At 43.2% G+C, this 17,629-nt stretch overlaps 1 protein-coding gene across 1 annotated transcript in view; it reads left to right on the forward strand.

Moving 5' to 3' along the window:
• LOC143316916 (pyruvate carboxylase, mitochondrial-like) overlaps nucleotides 1–17,629 on the forward strand; it is a 252,944-nt gene that overhangs the window by 204,750 nt on the left and 30,565 nt on the right. The window contains exons 15-19 of the mRNA XM_076724720.1: nucleotides 429–650; nucleotides 6,147–6,303; nucleotides 8,914–9,154; nucleotides 10,782–10,949; nucleotides 12,158–12,239. Coding sequence (XP_076580835.1) covers nucleotides 429–650; nucleotides 6,147–6,303; nucleotides 8,914–9,154; nucleotides 10,782–10,949; nucleotides 12,158–12,239 — 870 coding nt within the window. The remainder of the gene's footprint in view (nucleotides 1–428; nucleotides 651–6,146; nucleotides 6,304–8,913; nucleotides 9,155–10,781; nucleotides 10,950–12,157; nucleotides 12,240–17,629) is intronic.

The raw sequence follows: 17,629 nt of genomic DNA on the forward strand, positions 1-17,629 counted from the left end.
TGTTAACAGCACAACTCGAGAGAGAGAACACCGTGTAAATAAACATCAGTTTACCTGCTTGCCCGGTGTCTTGTTAAATTGGTGTAAATCATTTATCTTGCCACACACTTTCAAGCAGAGACTAGAGCCAATGGTTTAAGTCCACTTAATCAAAAAAAACAATATGGACACACCTTTTAAGCGCATGGCTGGAATTGCTGGTCTGTTTTAAGTAAAAATTAGATTATTATAGTTATTTTTTGTCTTTTTTTTGTGAATGTGAAGACTAATTATTAAGTGTTTGCACAGTCTGTTTGGCTTCCCCAGGCATCTGATATTGATTTCTCACAAACATGTACAACAACAAACCCATTTCCCTTTCATTTCCCCTCCGTATCATTCTCCACATTGACTTTCCTCTTATCTTTCTCTGCCTCCTTCGCTATTAGGCGACCCACCTGTAGGTTTCCGTGATGTGTTGCTGCGCGACGGTCCTGAGGGATTCGCTAAGGCTGTCCGCGCCCACCAAGGTCTGCTGCTAATGGACACCACCTTCAGAGATGCCCACCAGTCGCTCCTGGCAACCAGGGTTCGGACTCACGACCTGAAGAAGATCTCGCCGTTCGTCAGCCACAACTTCAACAACCTTTTCAGCCTGGAGAACTGGGGAGGTGAGCTTCTGTGTGTTCAGTGTTTGTCTTTGTCGCCCTGTTTGTACAGATTCAACATATGAGTGAAAATGTGGAAATTAATGGGCTTTAACAGGTGCTGCTTGGCAGAGCTGGGCTAGTGGATTCCTGTTTGCAGTCTTTACGCTAGGTGAAGCTGACTGCCTCCTTGTTCCACCTAGTATGCAGATGAGCGTTATCAGTCTTAGATATGCACAGGAATCCACAGTGACACCACCATTTAGCACTCAGAAGATTCATATTAACCGCAGAAATACCTATAATATGTGTTTTCACACAAGCTGCCGTGTAAGAATGGCGTGAATTTCCCTCTTCCGATGGCTATCATGTTAATTAAATTCTCTGTGTATGTGCTCCACCATTTTAATTTGTCTGAACAGCCATGCCTGTACTTTCCTTTCATTTCCAGTCTTGGTGTAGATCTGTCCCATGTTTCATTGATGCCAGTGATTGGACCACTTTGTTGTTCTTGTTTGAGCTGTGAAAATCAGCCACTGACAACATATCTCATGCCTCCATCTCCTCTGCCGCAAGTCAGTCCTCAGGAAGTTCCCTCAATAGACAGTGATTTCACCTTTCGCCTGCTCTTGAATGAAGAGAAAATCGTGTTATTGAAACTTCTTGGGGCATGAACAGTCAAACAGTCTCCCCGTATAATATGCAATTACCCTGAAAATGGCCAGAGAATGAAAATACGTGCCTCGTGTTTGAACAGTTGGCGACAAGGCCAATTATCAACACTTCTTGATAATGGTCCCATTTGAAGTGTGATTGTTATGAACTGGTTTCAATGAGTAAATTCATTTTTCCCTTTTGAACGCTCTCGAACACTGAGGACAAGCACGTTTGTGGAAGTGATATGCCCAGTGAACCTCTTGAGGTTGAAATGTTTAATTTAATGCTCAATTATAGTGAAATGCTCAGAGTGATTGTACTTATTTTACTTGGAGTGCTTTGAGTAGATCACAAGAACAAACATAAGAACTAAACAACAAAAGCTTGCAGTAGAAAGGGTTTCTGTTTCTGTGGCTGTGCTCATCGTTAGATGAACAAAGTGAGAAAAAAAATAAAACCACAGCAGAGAGACTTTCCAGTGAAACCTCTTCGGTGCTGTAAACCCTTTCTGAGATTAAATTCCTCTCGGTAGCTGATCATGGTGCACCAGTTAGGTGAGAGCAGTATATTTCATTACTGCGGTAGAGCACTTTGAGCACATCTCACGTTAAGCAACTGTCTATTCGTCTCATGTTTGAACAGATAAAAAGGTTATAGCAAAAGTAAATCATCGAGGAGATATTTTTCGATAGAAAGGGCTTAAACGCTTTCCGACTGCCATCTCCCAGCAAATCGTGATGTTATTATGAGACTGACCAGAGAAAGAGGACATGAATTCAGCTTAGCCGTGTTTGAGGAGTCACATTAAAAGTAAATCTTTGAAGAGAGACTGTGAAAACTTGCCGTGAACTCAATCCGTCACTCCGGAGGAAATAGTTGAATAGGTGCCAGGCAAGCCCGTTGTCCCTGAGTGTCTCATTATACCGAACCAGTTGTGAAAGGGGAAAGTGTTTTGATTAAGGGACATAAATGCCTTTTTAACATTTTATTGTCTTGTATCTGAAATGCTGTTTACCGTCGTTTATTATCATGCACAACACAACCTCGCTGATGGATTTGCCGCAGCATCTCACTGGGTTTTATCCAATGGGGCGATGGTTTAGGTGTTCAGAAACTGTGATAAATCTCCTTCCAGGGGACGGGACTCATACAGCACTCCGTTGTACTGAGCTTATTCTCTCAGCTTCATCTGTGAGAGAAACAGGAAACTGTCCCAACAGTCACAATAAAACCTGACAGAAAGCATGCTTTGAGACCATCTTATGGTTGGACATTGAAGATGATCATTTATTAAGAGCTTCCTGTTTTCTGAAGTGGTCTTTGAAAACCTAAACCTTTGCCCCAAAACGTTCAAAAACAAACTATTATCAACAGAATTTCAAGAAATTAACGTTTTGACATTATGTCAAAGATGGCTTTGTATTGTTTTGCAGAGATATCTACTGAGGTTAGCATGCTAACCAGCTAGCCCCGGCTGTGTCCTGTGTCGTAATACCACTTTGTACCTCAGGTGGTCCCACAGCATGGCCCACTGTAGTATCAGCTGGGAGATGTTTGCTTCATTTCACAAGCTGTCTTAGGTTATTCTAGTCAAAATGTCAAGAAAGGAAATATTCTTACACCTGTTTTCCTTAAAACCTATCTTGGCTTGTCTTTCCACTGTTCCAACAAAGACCATCTCTGATTTGGTCAAAATAAAACCTTATTATCTGAGTTAGATGTAAAAATATTCTGACTTCCTGTCACAGTGCAGCAGTTAGCGGGTCTACTTATTTAGTGGCCGTCTCTCATATATACATTGTACCTTTAAGAATTCAGCTGACTCTTTTTCAGTATCACACAAATATTCTTAACTGAGCTGACAACGTGCTTAACGCTCTAAATTTTAGCAATTGCTGCAGCAGAAAATTGAACACATCTTGCTTTGTGTCTTCCCTCTAAATTCTCTCATAACGCGCTGTTTGAATCGCAGTGGGAGTCGAGTTTTGAAATCTTCTGTCACTGAAAGCTCTTGAAGTTTAAACAGTCTTCTGCCTTCATAAAAAAAAAGTCAAACAGAGAATATATGCTTGTCTCTCTGCCATTTATACAGCAAAAGCATGGCTACATCATTGAAACTGAATGTCAAACAGGCGTCGGAGACGTTGAAACGAGTCCTGGCGTAATGATCCTGTAATGAGGTGATGTTATGAGCCGAGGATGTAAGATTGTCTGTCTTAGTTAAGAAAAGTCGTGAAGAGTGCGCGCATCACGGAAGAGAAATTTAATATGCCCCTGGATCCTCTCGAGGCGTGAGCAGTTGCTGCGTGATATGATTACGAGTCAGAGAAAACAATGGTGCTTTCTCATAATTATTTAAACACTTAAAGGCAAAACAAATTCTAGAGAGAGAGATTCCCCTGAAAGCCTCCCACGAGTTTACCTGACAATGATACGCTTCCTGTGCATATTCATATTTTCATGTTAATTTCACTCGTTAAATAGTACAATGAAGTATTTAGAGAACACAATGCCGAATCTGCCGACAAGCCTTTTGACACAGAGAACAATTTCATTTAAATTTCGCTTCTCTTCCATCCCACTCATCCTCGTCTTCGACTGTACTATCAAATGCCAAAAAGTGAAACCGTAAACCTCAGTATAATATGTAATTATCAGTGTGTTTCCCATCCCCACCATTAAACATCCCTCATTGTCTCGGCCTTTAATACCCAAAGTTCTCAGGTCCACATCTTGGCAGCGGTGCTCTCGCCTGATATTGATTTAGCTTGTGAAACACAAATTAGACTACCATGCTGCAGTAAAAAGTTCAGCTCTAGCGCACACTGTCCCACACTGACGGCTTGTAACTATCCCTTTAAACAGTTCCTCAGAAATCACTAAATCACCACGGGAGGAATAACTGCCTCTTGATAGGAGGTCCCTATACAACGCACGTTTATTACAGAGTGATCAGAGATGGAGAATATTACACTCGGCTCTTTTAGAATCACTCAGAAGCAAAATAAATCACTGAAGGGAGATGACCATGTGAGTATTGAACGGCTCTTACCCGGACACGTTGTCCCTTTGCAAGAATCTTTTTTTTTTTTTTTACACAGAGGGATCTTAGATAGGGAATATTGCTTTCACATGTTTCAGCTGCTTACAGGCAGAATGAATCATTGAAGAGATTAAGCCCTTTGAGGATTAAGTCCCTTCCTGATACTGCGTTCCTCACCACACCATGGAAGATACAGTAATATGAATTGGGTCACATAATGTATCTATACGGTCCCCGTATCTGTTCCACAATTGGCAAATTTATCAGATGGTAAAGCGGCAGATACTTAATTACTGTACGTGCTCCTTTCGGTGTGTGCGTTTTCTCCTGCCCTGCGGTCGTATAATCAGCGCCTCAGAGTACTTGTTCAGGTTTTCAGGAATGTGAGCCGCTTCTCGCTAAAGGCAGCAGACACAGAAGCATGGAAGCCCGACCGGCACAAAGGCAAATCGACCAGTCCAGAGCAATAAAGCGGAATCACAGATGACATAAAAATTGATCTGGCAGGATAAACTGTCCGATGCATCAGGGCCATAATTGCACACTTAAGCAAAAAATGCTGATAACTGCCGGGATGTGTGTGTGTTTATGAAGCACAGCAAGTCAAATTAGAGGTATTAATCATTTTTATCATCGTGGGCTTTCCTTTATTGGCTCAAGAGCATGAGATAGAAGTTTATTTTCCACAACTTTATGTTCCCACTAGAGGTCATTTGGATGGAGTAAAGAGTTTGCCAATATGAGGCCATACAAAAACTGTTTAATTATTGAGTTTTGTATAAAATTGATGTTACAGATCCGTATATTCCCACAACAGCTACTCCAGGAGACAATTTGGCCTGAAATACATTTTTTAAACATTACATTTGAGGTGCTGAATACTCTGCTGGAAATCATGGGCGTTACGTAACGGGCTCGTTACCGTCTTCCTCTGACTTGTTTTAGTTCATCTTCATGGCAGACTGGAGGCTGCCTGTCTTTCCAAAAAGTGAGAGGCTCAGCAGTGCCGTGCCTAATGTTCTGATATGTGGGCCCAGCTGTCAGTCTTCATTCCCCTTATCAAATTATTAGAGTAAATTCTGCAGTCCCACATGAATTCCTCGCTCAGCATCATGTTTCGATAACTCATGTGCCATAAAGCATTAATGCTGATATGTTTAACATGAGATAGGACTGCTTGGAGTCTTTTCCTCTCCAAACCGGCGGTTTGAGGGAGGCTAAAATCCAAAATTGGGGATAAAAAATGGATAGAGATGAGGGTTTTTCCCAGGGCATTCCTGCTCCTCCCAGAGAGGGAACAAGCAGTTATGCTTTGTATTCTCTCCGTGTCCAAATGTATGAGTGCTCAGAAAATGAAATTTAATGACGGCAGTGTTGGATCAGCAGAAAACCACTGGAGGCTTCAATATTTCTGGCTGATATGATAAACGGGTATGAGATTCGCTAATCTACTCCCCCAGAAAGGGAAATGAGAGATTGCTATCGCTTTTTTTTTTTTTTTCCGCCTCTTCCACTGAAACGTTTTTTAGACTTTAAAGTGACTTTAGAATGAAATGATGGAAGTGTTAGAATGAGCAATGAATGTGCAAGTATCATCAGATATTTTATTTGAGCATCCATTAGTGTGCGGCGTGCGCGTGTGTGTGTGTGTTTGTGGGTAATGGGATAAGTTTGAAATATTACTTTTTGAGTCTAAAATTGAGATCAAAGCCGGGATGACGGATGAGACTTGTGATGACAGCTGAAATAAACTGGCACCTGTGTGTGTGTGTGTGCGTGCGTGCGTGCGTGCGTGCGTGCGTGTGCGTGTGCGTGTGTAGGTGCTACCTTTGATGTGGCTATGCGCTTCCTGTCTGAGTGTCCGTGGAAGAGGCTCCAGGAGCTGAGAGCTTTGATCCCAAACGTCCCTTTCCAGATGCTGCTCAGAGGGGCCAACGCTGTGGGCTACACCAACTACCCTGACAATGCTGTCTTTAAGTGAGTCTCTCTCACACACACACACACACACACACACACACACACACTGCATCCTTCACATTTTCTATGTCATTCAGTTATCAAACAATCAGGCGTACCACCTGGAATCTCAATATGAATATGGCACAATTTCTTGCGTACTGGCTTGCAAATCCATACACTCAATGCTACAGAAACATGCTGACACACACACACACACATCTGCCTGTAAACACAGGCCTATACACACACTGACATCATGTGCATTGTCTAATGTACACATTGAATAGTCCAGACCAGCAGAGCCGTCACGAGTTCTTGACAAGCGTCAGTTTGAATAAGATTTTCTTGAAGCCTCCACCTCCTCCAACAACATGGCAGGCACATTATTTTAAAAATGTCCCCTGACTGGGTTGTTTCCATGGGAACAACGCGTGTGACCATCTGTAGTACACAATTTTATTTGTAGGCATGGTAAGCGTAGCGTAGTTTGCATGATTGAAATTGGAAGTGAAAGTGAAAATGATTGCCATCCAGGATTCAGCAAAAGCTGCCGAAGCTGCTCCTCCTACAAGACACCTCAACATCAAGCATCATCAAATCAAACGTGTGCGCCTTTAACGTGACATGCGTGCTTTCATATGTGTTCCTTTAACTGTACATTTGAATAGTTTCTCTCTGCAGCTGAATTGTTTTTTATGCATCATGGTTTGTTCCATGATCACAGTGTCTGCTGCTGCTTTGCTCTTTTTTCTTAAACATGCACTTTGTCTCATTTTAAACAACTTCACATGATTAATAAACTGCATTTCTATAATGCATCTACCTACCTACATAAAAGTGGACCCTATCAATCAAAGCCGTAGATTTACCTGTGAATATCACACCTTCATTCTCCGCACTGGTCTCTGTTTATATGCCGCTTGACGCAGCTGCTCTCTCACTAGATATATTTAAATGGATACACTGTCCGGTAGCTACCCACAAACCACCCAACTGACACACACATTTAGTCAGGTCAATGTGTTTGATGTTTTCCTGTTGCCTCCTGCCACGCTCAGTGAGTTACACACATTTCACACACACACACGCACATCATTGATACAGATGTAGCCAGTAATGCATTTAGGGCCATAAATACTGCTGTGCCTACACACATGCATACACATGCCTCAAACACTTTTCCAAATGGGTTCACAAACTGCCTGGATGATGCGAGATGACTCACGTACACACAAGCACACACACACACCTGCATGCAGCTGCACGCACACAAACACAGACAAGGACGCACACACAAACACACACCCACATACACAGTGTAATTCCTCTCACCTCAAATAAATTAGTAGTGGCTTTATGACTAATGCAGCTGTCCCCTCCTCCCTCCTTCCCATTGAATCACACACGCAGACCTCCCCTATCCTCCCTGTTTTTTTGCTCCCTCTCTCCTCCCCTCTCTCTCCCATCATACAGTCATTATTTATCCCCCACTCGTATGACTCCCCTCTCATGCCTCCATTCATCTCTCTACACTTCCTTTAACTCCCTCTTTCTCTCCCCAGCCGCTGCTCTCCACCCCTCTCACTCTCAGCGTCCCATAGGGGGAGTGCCACTGAAAATTTGCACATGATTGTGATTAATGGCTTTGATCTGTTTGCCTGTTTCCCTCCTCCCTTCACTCTCTCACCCTCGACGTTTTCAGCGCGGCAGCCCGCAGCCAAGCGGCCTAAACGTCTTCATTAGCTAAATCAAATCAAAGGCTAATTTCAATTTCATTTAGTTGACTTAAAGCGCGTGTCACAGGGTCACAGCACAGTACACTGCAGCAAGAGGGACTCCTGCTGGGCTGAAAGGGTCAAATGATTGCTAACTAGATCTTCCTTTTGCAGGAGTTTTTAACAGAAAAAGCTCAGGTTTCTGATTCACATGAATACTGATTACGTCAGCTCTGAGTCAGACATGTGGGACAGTACAGCGTTTTTGATTCGGCGCCAAACAACGCCCACTAGACGGCCCTTGTATGCATTGTAGAGCTAAATAAATACTGGACACGCAGACGTTGGACTGGTAATCCTCTCATGGCAAAACATTAAGTGAGTCTGTTTATTTGCCAAAACAGAAGCCCTCAGTGTGTGTAAATACTGCATTCACAGTAACACAGCTACAGTAAGCAGTCACCCCAGTTATGAAAAACCTGATTAAGATACCAGGGCCAAGGTAATAATAGGAGGGATTTACCACTAGCAGCTTGGATAATGAGGCGAGTATGCATTTCTCTCCGTTATTGTGGGCTCCCGCAGGCTGTGTAAGCTCACTTTTCATGGAAATAGTGAGAATATTGTATTTAGGCAGGTACAGTGATATTTATGAGTGGCGATATGGAGGTGGATATAAACAGCTTATCCCAGCCCGGATGTGTGCTATTATCTGGGATACACTGTGCATGAAGACAAACTCATTATATGTGTGAGAGTGATGGTGTGATCGCATTGCAGTGTGCAGGAAGTCTTGACAGTCTAACCTATTTCTGTCTCTGCTTTGAGTGTGGATTTTTGGAAAAACTGTATGTACACGGCTGCATGTGCTGTTGGCTAACATGGTTTTCCTCCCCCTCCACCCCTCCCCCAGGTTCTGCGAGGTGGCCAAGGAGAATGGCATGGACATCTTCCGCGTGTTCGATTCCCTGAACTACTTGCCAAACATGCTGCTCGGAATGGAGGCTGCCGGAGCAGCAGGCGGCGTGGTGGAGGCTGCCATCTCCTACACGGGCGACGTCTCTGACCCAATGAGGCAGAAGTACTCCCTTGACTACTATCTGCAACTGGCAGACGAGCTTGTCAAAGCTGGGACCCACATCCTATGCATCAAGGTGAGGGTATAAAAATAGAATCCAGGGCTTCAAGAGTTGTCTTTGAGTTGTTTACTGTGACTTGGAGTCCTACAAGAAGCTGATTTCTTCTTCCCTCCCTGTGATAATCTAAAGATTCTGGCTCTTCTTGTTTGCTTCTGTGTGGAAGTCCCTGCCCATCTGCCACCAGAATAACATAAAACCAGCTGGAAAGAATCTTTACAAGTACTTCTTTTTTTTGCTCAAGCTTGTGTACACAGTCTATTACACACGAATGCACACGATTGCATGTATGTCTTCATAATGAGGGTCTGTGCTAACATGGCTGTGTGCACTTTAAGGAGCATTTGGAAGCAAATTTCTTCTTTGGTTGAAACACTTCTGCAAAGTGAGGCACAATTACTATAATTTATTCATGTAAGCAATCTGCAGTGTGTGAGCATGTCTCAATTCTTTTACACTGCTTTAATATGTTGAAATATGACAACCTGTACTGAAACAGCTACCACTGCTACTCATTCTGATGTTCAGCTGAATACAAAAGCAGTGCATTGTCATAAACCCTTTCACACACAAAACACACACATGGGTTTTGATAAGCATTTTAATTAATAAACTCTCACACGTTAGCTGTTGTTGAATTTCCCACTCGCTCCCATTGAAATAACATGTATACTTGAGCGTCTTATCTAAATGAATAGACTGATAATGCTCACATTGAATTAATTTCTTTATTCGAGCGTGACAGAATATTTTCAAACGTGAAATGATAAACTCCCGCTCTACCGCGGTGTGAACCATCACACGCAGAGGTGGCAAACTCATAAAAGGATTGCGCAGCTAATGAGGTTAACTTTTAAAAGAGGAAATGAGCATGTATCATAACATCACAGAGTGCAGTGATCACCAGAGGGAGCACAACTGAACACCTAAACTCTATCTGTGAATTTCTGTTAATATCAGTTAAGATTATGATCATCCTCACAACAGCATCTGTACAAAACCTCAATTTTTACCATCATTTTCTTGTTCTAGGTGATAATTTTTCAGTGCATTTTGTACACTTGTCTTGAATTAACTAAACATATTTCTCCAAAGAAGATGTGAGTTATTCTAAATGGCCTCAATTAAACCGGAAGGTGGCAGTTTTAGCTTCAGATTAGTGCTCTTTATCAGCACAGACACGCTCATCATTTGGAGAGCTTCAGCAGGCAGTTGTCCCATCCAGCTCCTGATCACTTAAAGGATTTTGGTGTGTTTGTCAACATGCTCTTTCTGCTTCTTTCTTGGCTGTTTGTACTCGTCCGATTCCACCAAATTACCAGCACTTTGTGGTCCGTTCCAGCTTTCATTCGCCGCCTCGGGCCAGTGCTGTGTGCACACTCTCACTAATGAGAGCTAAAACAGGTGGTTGAAATCAATCTTACCTAGTCCAGGACTGCATATCCAACATGTAAATGCGTTACAGAAAACCACTTAAAACAGGATTAAGGTGTTTTAGAAATGTTAAATAAGGTAAAAAAGAAAGTACTTGGTAACATGTGTAGTAAGTTGCAGTATTAAGCCTAATGGAATCAGTAGCAAATATTTATTTCATGAGTCGTGCCTCATGTCCTTGCATATCGTCCTCCATCTCTCTGTGTACCAGGATATGGCCGGCCTGCTGAAGCCAGAGGCCAGCAAGCTTCTGATCAGCGCTCTGAGAGATCGTTTTCCGGAAATACCCATCCATGTGCACACACACGACACGGCTGGAGCCGGCGTAGCCGCCATGCTGGCCTGTGCCGAGGCCGGAGCGGACGTGGTGGATGTGGCCGTGAGTATTCATGTTTCTTCTACACGTCCCTCACGTTACCTGCAGAAAAGATTGCTTTGGAAGTCCTGATGAAGTCCAGTCTCTTTTAGACATGCAACCAGTACCAACAACTATACATATTCAACTGAAATAAGTATTTGGAGCCCCCTGTCTTCTACCCACAAGTTAGCCTAACATGAACAAACATTCATTTTCTACCAGTTGCTGCAGTATGGTGAACTGTCACTGAAACAAAGCCGAAACAATTGTTGAAGCCAGGAGCATTTCCCTTATTGTGCTCACTGATGCATGCTGCCAGCATGGGCAGCTTCATTAAAACAGTTGGCCGAGATTTTCAGTTTTTGCCCATTCTGTTCAGCTCCTTGTAACACTTAATGAAAGAAACAACCGACTGTCCACCGTGGATCAGACACACCCACTGAAAACATTTGTTTGTACCGTTTCCATTGGTTTACTTGGTTAAACTGAGTCTTTTCACTCTGCCAAGTAATAAATCATTTATGCACAGTAACACACAAGCTGAGGAGACAAGGGAGGACAGCCAAGACCTAAAGGTTTTTGGAGGTAAAACTCTGCTCTCCTTTTTTTTGCTGGAAAATTGTCTTTTTAATTCATCACTTTATTAAACTTACACGTACTTTTATGTCCTCACAACACCTACACGCTGGACACCGTCTACCATGGAGCACTGAGATGTATTACAAATTTTAAAGCCCTTTCTCACCGTTGCTCTTCGTATGCTCAGGTTGGATGGTCCTGTATCCATCCTACCTACAGATCTGCATCCTTCAACAAATTATGGGACGTCATTGTCTTTCATTTCATGGACCTATTTTCACTAACTATTAATTACTATTCTACCGTCTCTAAAGTCTGTGCTGAACTGGTAAAAAGGCCATTGAAGCTTGCTGCTCCCTCTGCTTGGAATCAGTTGCAAGATTACCTGGCTCTTAGGGAGCTGGTCTCACTGGATGCATTTAAAGTGCTTCTAAATGACTTGGAGGCAAGGACACCTGGCTGTACTATGATGCTGTAGTGATGTTTTGAATGTTGATGAATGTTTTTTGATACTCTATGATTCTGTAATTTGTTCATTGTTCATCTCAATGAGACTCCATCCTGATCAAATAAAGGTTGAATAAAATCCACATAACACATTTTACAGCGATTAAGGTTTTTTAGTCACAGTATTGATTTTCCCTCTCTAGGTTGACTCCATGGCCGGGATGACGTCTCAGCCCAGCATGGGAGCCATCGTGGCCTGCACCAAGGGGACCAAGCTTGACACCGGTGAGTGACATGCACAGTGTGTCAGCATCAAAAGGTCTCAACACTATGTTTAGACGCAGGCGAACCAGGTTTGAGAACCAGATTTGTTCTCAAACCAGATGTTTAAGACTTGTGATCAGATTGGATTTGTGTTTCCAGACGTGACCAACTTATCTGCATGGGTTGCTGTGGTAACAATGTAGGCATCAGTAGCTACGAACGCTGGTGACCCGGCTTTCCGATGCGGAAGCATTGAAAAATCAATCAACAGATCAATACATGGCAGAGTGCACCACTAATTACAGCCCTAAGTCAGAAAGGCCGACACATTCTGCTCAGTGATAAAGTACAGGAGGAAGATGGTGTCACAAACTCATACAGGGGACGTGAGGTGGAGGGAGGCCACACAACTACTTAAAACAAGTGTGTGAAAACTAAAGTTAACGGCAGTGTGGCGTGTGTGCTGTGGAAGTGTTAAAAGAAGAGGATGGGCGGCTCATTTGCTTTGTCAACCCACGCTCTGTCACAGAACGTCGACCCACAAGCCGGCTCCCCTTCAGTCTGGACCACCGCTGCTTTAATCCAGCTTCTCGGGAGGTCGACCGATAAGTGGGGGGAGAGATTTCTAATCCAGTCATTCCCCTTGTCCCACTGTTGTCCAGTGTGTTCAGTGTGAATTTCATTGCTCCATGAAAAGGCCGGAGCCCATCCCACCTCTGATAAGACTGACTTCTACCTCCCACAGCAATGGGTGCAGAGTGTAAAATATATTAAAGCAGCCAGTAGAAAAACTGCTGTTAAACAAAGGAACATGAAGCAGGCCAAAGGAATTAAAACTGATGAGGAGTTTGCTGCTTACTTATGTAGAGAAATACAATTGGGAAAACTGACTGGGCTCTACTAACTAGATGTGATAGCTCATTTCCATTACTCAGAACCACCAAAAGCCCGTCTAATTTTGTTTATATTATATTCATGTGACACGACTAATGAACTGGCTGCTACTGTGGTGCCGGATACCATTAACATTCTCAGCTGTTTGCTGCCATATGGTGACTAAATGCAGATGATTTTTTTTTTAATGGACAATTTGGTGGATGGCAAGTCCTCCTTGTGTTCTGCTTTGATCACGTGGGTACAGTTAGTTTCCTGCCTCTGGGAATAAAAGAAACATTACTTCCCATCAGCTGGTGTATTGATAATAATGTGGTCTTTCGATTAGTGGTTGTGTTTCATTGTAAAGGTTTGGTTTGAAAATCGTGGAGGCAACCTGCAGATACTATTTACCATAGATCTTATAGTGCATACGTTTAAAATCATTTGTGCATCTTGGAGGAAAATCCCACCTTTTTAAACTCTAGAAAGTAACACCAGGCTGAAAATCAGTTTCACTGCACTCCCTGAGCTTCCTGTTACACCTGTAGCCATGACTAAATACACCTGGGAGTACACTTCTACATCACTGCAGCAAAGTGAGAAATTAAACTGCTGGTCATCAAAAACAGGATTTTTAGCTGGTGTTGAGCTAATTTTTCTATTTTCCACGGATGAGAGGCCAAACAGACATTTTGTCACATTAATATTTGCAGTGCAGGTACAGTAGTGTTCCAAAGCAGAGGCTGACAGTACACATCAGGTCTTGGAGCCGTCAGTCCCTCAGGGCATCCTTCAAAGCAAATGGGTTTCTTTTCTAGGCTCTAGTTCCTGCAGCAACATTTAACAGTCATGCAGGGAGAAATCTGCCGCAGAGGAGGAAGCAAATTCTGGAATAGTCCATAAAGCAACACAGCAACAGAGCCATTAAGGCGTGCTGTGTCTTGAGTGTGATGTGTGACTTGTGCTTTGAAAGGAAAACCCCCTCATTGCTGCTCTCTCAGTCCACACATGAAACCCCCAGCTGAATGCAACAGGCTGACCTCTGGAGCGGCTTAATGATGTGTTCTGGGCAATGCAGCAAATGACGGCATCAAAGGTTGATAATATCCCGTGTTTGCAGGGGAACCCTCCCAACATTTAGACACAGTACAGATTAGTGACAGAATATCAATTAGCGAGCGTACAGTACCCCGAAAAAAAAAAAAAAAAAACAGAGGAGAGAAAGACAAGGTCGTTACTCAAGAGCGAGAGGTTTTCAAGTGTGTCAGTTTATTCATGGAATTTCAATTTGCTTCACTTGAGACTGTGATTGGGATGCAGGATGTCTCCCGCGCTCACACATGTGTGCATACTTATACTCTATCCTGAGCTGACCGTGGTGCATGCATTATGCAGACTGACTCCTCCAGCTTCTTTTATACCTGTCACCTTGTGCTCGTCTGTTCTTCTTCATCGCCGCCTCTCTTTATGCTTCTCCCCTCTTCCGTCTCCGTTTGCTATCTCACTACGTTTGTAATCAAGTGCCGCACTGCCTTGGATACTTCCATACCTTCCTGACCTCAGTCTGTTTGCTGCTTCCCCTCTCTCCCTCCCCTCTTTCTCCCATCTCTGTTACAAAGCAGTAATCAGTGGTGTGCAGTGCTCTCTGCCTCCTCTATCTCCCTCCCTCTCTCGGCTCTCATGCCTCTTCCTATCACCCCCGCTTCTTTCACACTGCCTCTCCATCCTCCTCCTCTTCCCTCCCTCTCACTCAGTGACAAAGCAATTAACAGCACTCCACATGCCTACTTCACTCCCTCAAACTCCCTCTCTCTGTGTTCCCCGTCTTCCCCTCCCTCACCATCTCCCATTGTATCTCTGTCCTGAAGGAATGGTCCAAAGTAGACTGTCTCTGCGTGATTAGTTTGTCTTCAAGCTGTCAGTTTATTTAGTCAATCAGCCACAGCGTGCACACACACATCCATGCATTTTCTAAGTCATACATATTCACAAACAGTCGTGCAGATGAATGATGACACAAATTAAAGAGGCCTTGTGTTTATTTGACGCAGCCTTTTCTTGTGCATCACGGAGGGATTTAATAAATTAAACAGCCGCCACAATAAGATTTACTATATGTAAGCACTCCCAACTGCTGACCCCTGACATTGAGGAAGGTGAGCTAACACATTTAGCTTCTTGTTCAGCTCCCTCATGTCTCCCTTTCTTCACCCCCCCCCCCGCCTTCCCTTCGAATCTTCTTGTGTCTCATCCGTCTTCATCTGTGCGTCTTGGTTAGCTCCTATTGTGTCATCAACCAAAAACTGCATGCGTGTGTGTGGCTGTCTGTCTGCGGCTAATGAGTTGTGCCTTTATGGCACTTTGTCACTGCCACGCAGCCATCTGAATGACTGATGTATGTACGTACGTGCGCCTTGTGTGTCTGCGTGTCTGTGGAACACATGCACATGATATAGCTGCGCAGTGATTGATTTTGTGAGTGTAATCAGCGGTCCAGAAAAGAAGTGCTTTATTTACCTCCAGCGTGGTTTAGCAAACATCAGCATCCACATTTGCGGCTGTTCTCCATATTTATAGGATGCATAGGATCATTCTGGTTAGTGGAGGAAGATGGTCCGCCATCATCCCTGGCCTGAGCGTTTTTCTGAAGTTAGTTGATTTAACTTAACTTTCTGCTTTCATAAGATTTCCCAGCTCACACAGGTGTGCTGTTTGGCTAATTAGACTTCTCCTCAGGAAACTTTAGGCTTGTTGAAAGAGGTTTGTGTCTGGCAGATGCTGTAGCTCAGCTGGCTCCCCACCAAGAAGTCTGGGTTTCAAATCCCACTTTAAAATCCAGAAAATTGGTTGCTAAGATCAGCGGTGGAGGAAGTACTCAGATCCTTTTCCTTCGTAAAAATACCAGTAAAGCGATCTAAATATAGGCCTGAATTGAGAATTATCAGCACAGTGTGCTTAAAAGTGCAGTTCTTGCTTACTGGATATAATCTGTTTGGTTTAGGCGAGGGTGCACCGTATCTAGAGTGGACAGCAAAACAGCTACACTTAACAGTATCATCAACACGGCCACTGAATGCCTTTTCCTCATCACTCTATCAGGTCCAAATGTGTGCCGTCTGCAGCACAGCTACAGTACTATTGAATGGCTACACCAATAAAAATCCATCACAAAGGAATCAGACATAGTGGGGTTTTTTTTTTTTTTACCCCCAGTATAGCAGAGCAGAGTGCGATGTTATAAACTGCGAGAACTCACAGTTACTGGTGCTGCCGCTTATTTGGTAGGAACTCGCGGCACCTGTTCTGCCATGAGTACATGAAATGAAAGGTGAGGTGAGGCGGTGTTGGAAATTTGACCTGAGCTGACACCCGAGGCTGCTGTCAAGTTGATCATGCCATCACTGTAAATTGAGGCTGTAATTTCACAATGGAAGCATAAATTAGAGCTATAAAAATGGTGTTCTCAAACAGAGGAGGAAATGGACCTAATTACTGACTGGCTTGGCAGGTAACTGAATTTGATGAGCAACCACATGCACATTAATTTCACATTAATTTCACAGTAGCTCTATTTCCTGGCCAAGATCAGTGGAAGCGCGCAAACCCTTTTTGGAATAGGTGCTCATTTTGAGTCATAAAAATTCAAGCTTGTCACTCAGCTGTTGTGGATGTAACGAGCTAAGTTTGTCTCATTAAAATAGCTGATTCTTGTCATCATTAGCCAAAAGCTCCATGTGCTTCCATTTCTATCGTGGCATTAAAGCAGATTTTTCTTTTCAGGGCAAATCAGCTTTAGCACACCTTAACTGGCTGCAGCAGAATGTCAAGAACATAAGCAACAGATGTGTTTTTTTTTTTTTTAAAGGATCACAAAATATCACAGGGCTTTAACGAGCGGCTCTAATGCCACAAAGGCGAGATGTAAATGCAGAGTGAATTTTCAAGCGCACTCACGGGCTAATAAAACACTTAACCTACAGTACAGTTCAGGCGCGATCAAGCTTTTCGGGCTTATAACTGATTTTAAGTCCCAAAATGTTCTTGACTTAATGCGAGAGTTAAGAGTTGTCAAAAAGCGAGCTCCTGGCAGATTTATACATACAGTACAAAAGTCTCTGCCGACATTTTGGTTTCTCCTGCTGATTGAGTTGAGAAAGAGCACCCTGGTACAGTGAAGCTTAAAAACCAGCATACTGCACTGCGGCTGGAGACACGTCCATGCAGAGCTGATGGATAGGACTTGTTCTGGTGGACAAAGTTCTGTGAAAAACTCTGAGCACACTGTGAAAACTGTGACAAGTTTCACACCATGTTTATATATCCACAGTAATTCAGGTAACTGACAGCTTGCCACATAAACTTCTACAACAATTCCACTATATTTATAGCGAACATCACATCACTTCCCCCTTTTCAATAGAGATGATCAGAAAGACACAGATTTATGCTTGACAGCAGTCGTTTTTATGCTCCCATTAATCTCGGTCATTACTCAGTATAATTATAATCAGCTCATTAATAAGTCAACTTAATCA

This window comes from Chaetodon auriga, chromosome 24 (genome assembly GCF_051107435.1).
Source record: "Chaetodon auriga isolate fChaAug3 chromosome 24, fChaAug3.hap1, whole genome shotgun sequence".
Classification (NCBI taxonomy): Eukaryota; Metazoa; Chordata; class Actinopteri; order Chaetodontiformes; family Chaetodontidae; genus Chaetodon; species Chaetodon auriga.